Genomic DNA, 3965 nt, shown 5'->3' with positions numbered 1-3965 from the left:
TCCAATATACATGGTTTTGATGATGATATGGCCCTCCATACCCCCTAGGGAAGGGCTGTATGTGGAATCAGGCGTATCGATATCGCGCGTATCGGTACCGTGTGTATTGGTATTGCATTTATCGTATCGGGAAAATCCGTATCCGCTGTTGTTTTTTTTTTCGGGCATTTTCTAGGCTCATTTTTTTAAAGCATGTCCCGGCAAGGTATTATGGTTGCAGTGGCAGCTACAACCTAGTAAAAAGCGAACCACAGCCCTTAGTAACCAAAAGTTAAAATTCGTGTTTTGAAAAAAACTGCCTGGTGAAAAAAAATTTTCATATAACACTGACTCAGGAATATTAACTATTATTTCCGTTCTTCTTAAAAATAAAAATTCATTGCGAAAAGAAATTTACGGTGATTTCGAAATCAAAATGAAAAGTGTACAATTGGAATCAAAATGGTCAAAACCTTGTACAGGCAAGTTACAGTCCCCCTCCCTGAACAACGATGAAAATCACTTTTTTGCATCGGTAGCACTGATCTGTCTTCCGTTTTTTTTTTTTTTTTTTTTCTTTTTTTTCAAAAGGTCTATCGGGCTACCAGAATATCATAAAGAGATTCTTAATGGCTCATTAAAAATCTATTTCTCATATCTACGTGCTTTAAGGCATAAGGAAATATATTTTTACTTTGAAATAAGTTGAGCTTTTTGTCTGCAAAATGAACATGCAGAAATTTATGTACAAAAATTATCTTTTAACTTTTACAATTGTTTTTTTTAAACACATTTTTTGTTAGTATCTGTAAAGTAAAATTTTATTGCAAAAAGAAATTCATGGCAATTATACCCCTCGAAAGTGGTGTCAAATCAAAATAAAAAGTGTACCATTGGACTCAGCAAGGTCAAAAACCTTGTATAGGGAAATTACAGTCCCCCTTCTTGAACAAAAAGGAAAATCGTTGAGAATTTTACAAATTACCAATTTGCCTTAAACCTTTGATCTCAATTTCAATGGACAAATTTAAGTCATACTGAGCCTCCCCATGAATGGTGCAACAAGAGTCATAAGGTGTATATATCTTAAAAAGCTTATGCAAAAATTACGGAAAACAGATCCCACCTTGTCTTAAAACATCTATAGGATGATTCGAACAATCCATAGTCATACCCGCCTTTTCTTAGCATTTTGTCTCTCATTTCCTTATTATTCTTTCCTGTATTGTTTTTCTTCCTACTGTCTCTCCTTTCATTGCAAGACAATCGTTATCCGTCAATTAAAACAAGTCACAATACCAATCATGGCGGGCTTTAGATGTAAGAAAGACTTTTTTATTCGCCTCTTTCACTGCCACTGAGTCGCTTAAGCGTTAAATGTAAACTAAAAAAATGTGGACAAAGTTATGATTATGCTAAGTTTCCTGAGAAACAATTATTGTAGTTTTTGTAGCTTAAAGCTTACCACTTCTATTTCAGAACTGTTTCGACGTGGAGTAATGACGAAAGTATGACTTTTACTGCAACTGATTAAACGAAATAAAAGTGTCACTGTGTCATTAGACACATTAGCTGAAATATATTCCACGGATTTCGAACATAAAAAATTCATTTTTTTAGCCTTCATTTTAAAATAGTAAAATCATTGCCTCCCTTCATTTTGTGAATTAATGTTCCTGGAAGATCTTAAAATTGTTAACAGGGAGGGCCTACCAAGTATACCTACGTAGCTGGGGAACAGACAAACGTTGAAGTTTCACCCGTGTCCATTACATCGCTCTATCATCTTAATGCATAAATGAGCCCCTTAAAGCAAAACAGGAAGGAAAGAAAAGAGGCTACTAAAAGCACGCAACTATGCTTGACAAAACACTTGTACATTGTAATTAAGATAAATACAAACATTGAATATGTTCTTGTTTCGGCAAGTTTTTCTTTGCAATTTGCTCTTTAGCTTGTTTTACCGTCCCCGGGTGTGCCGCCTGGGGCCTTTGCCCCCCTGGATCTGTCCCTGATAGAGATGTGAGGTAAAACTTATATTTAATACCCCGTTTATTTAAAACACATGTTTACTTCTATAGTTTCTTCGCCTAAATCCGACAAAGATGCTTTTGTAAGATTTACTGTGTTTATTTTTAAACCTAAAAATGATGGCCGATGTTTACCACCCCCCTCCGTAAAAATGCTCGATTGACCACGTAATGTTCATGCAAGTAAAAAAAAACATGAAATATTCTTCGTCGAATGTTTTAGGGATTTAAGGATAGAACTAGAGGAAAATAGGGCATGCAGGACAGTCACAAAACGGAAAATCCAGCATACCTTTGATAGCCCTTGTACTTGTACCTATGCAATGGCAGAAAGCCCTTTCAAAGAATCATTCGAAAGCCAATACAAAAGTGTGTTTGAAAAAATTTCTCGTCGTAAATTGCACAAAATCAAGAAATTTAGAGCTAAAAACACGTTTATTTATTAAATTATTAGTCACATCCCTGATTGTGAAAATCCCTTTAATATAGTTTAAGCTTTAAGAGCGTACACTGATGATTGTTTAATTTTTCCAACTGCTTCTATCACGGGGAATATAAGATTTCACCAATATTTCAAGAATATAGCAAGTACATACGAAGAAAAAAAGACATCCTAAAAATACAAAAAATTGAACATTTAAATGCTGAAATTCTAGTAAATAGGCAGGAAGTAGAAATGACATTATTCCTAGAATCCAAAAACTAAACATAAGAACCCATGAATGAACAGGAACTTCAATATCAAACCAAATCAATGGTATAAAACTAAAGTACCAAAGGAAGTATTGCGCGGTAACAACCTTATTCAAAGTGACAAAAGAATAAACAATGATAAACATGCCAAATTCTAAACTTACCAGGCTTGAATATCTGTGCGTAAAAAAGATAATGCAAAAGATCTGGGTAATGAATGGTATGTACCCCAGGACTGAAATGTTTTCAAAATGATAGAAAATATACCAGAAAACTGAAAAATTGTGTTTTGGATCTCGTCGATATACATGATAAAAATAAGTTTCCTCTAAGAACTCCCATCCATAAGAATTATAATAGGAAGCATTGAATGAGAGAAAAGTGACAATAGTCATTAGCAGAAACTTTGATTGCCTTCTATTCACTGTTAAAATACTATTTTCAAGCACAAAGTATATTAGAGGAGAATAAGTGAGAGGATATATCTTAAAGTGGATAGCCAGCCCATGGAAAAAGCCAGCTAACAAATAATCCTCTCGCTTCAAAAAGTACACACTACACAGCACTAAAAAAACGATAACAGATTCAGAGCTTCCTCTGGTGGATATAGCTATAACCACAGGATTGTAAAGCCACATTAACGCACTGATTAGCCGATATTCTGGATACCTCGTGGATTTAGAAATAAGCCATGAAATTACTATGTCAAATATAATAAATATAATCTTTCCACATGCATTACTTATATACACATTGGCTGTTAGGATTTGTGAAAGCAAGGGGGTATATCGATAAGTCTCCTGTTTGTATGGTGACTCTCCCATTGTAATGTACTTGGCTGCACCTGTGTAAATAACATAATCAATATCCGTATACTTTGGTTCAATATAAATATCATGGATATAGCTCCATAATATGAGGAGAATGCGCACTAAAAGCCCATAAAATAAATGGATGAGTAACTGATCCTGCTTAAAAAGGTGCTCTACCATTTTTGACATCTTTTTTTCTCCAGAAAAAAAAGAAGCTTTTACTCAGTTATTGCTTCTTATATGAAGTAATAAGTGAAACTAATTACACATTTTCTGGTATTTATCTAGTTTTTATTAAAAAATTAAAAGTATTGCTCAGATACCATAATTATTTTTGCAGTTTACATCATAACTTTAGCGATCCTGAACTGAGAACTAAAATTTAAAAATGTTCTCGGAAATGTTTGACCCAGGTTGACGAAAATGTTTTTTCGTCAACTTGCAACTTCTA

General features: G+C 34.0%; 1 protein-coding gene across 1 annotated transcript; it reads right to left on the bottom strand.

Annotated features, from left to right (window-relative positions):
* Positions 1-2530: 2530 nt before the first annotated feature.
* LOC148943154 (GPI alpha-1,4-mannosyltransferase I, catalytic subunit-like) lies at positions 2531-3703 on the bottom strand. The gene has a single exon (XM_089102455.1). The coding sequence runs from the start codon at positions 3701-3703 to the stop codon at positions 2531-2533; it is 1173 nt and encodes a 390-aa protein (XP_088958581.1).
* Between the last annotated feature and the right edge of the window lie 262 nt (positions 3704-3965).

The sequence above is a fragment of the Artemia sp. Qi Xiang Cuo genome, chromosome 16, assembly GCF_049724085.1.
Source record: "Artemia sp. Qi Xiang Cuo chromosome 16, ASM4972408v1, whole genome shotgun sequence".
Taxonomy (NCBI): Eukaryota; Metazoa; Arthropoda; class Branchiopoda; order Anostraca; family Artemiidae; genus Artemia; species Artemia sp. Qi Xiang Cuo.
This window is presented reverse-complemented; position numbering and strand designations above follow the sequence as displayed.

Coding starts and splice junctions, on each gene's coding strand:
- LOC148943154 (XM_089102455.1), bottom strand. CDS start 3,703: ATGTCAAAAATGGTAGAGCACCTTTTTAAGCAGGATCAGTTACTCATC.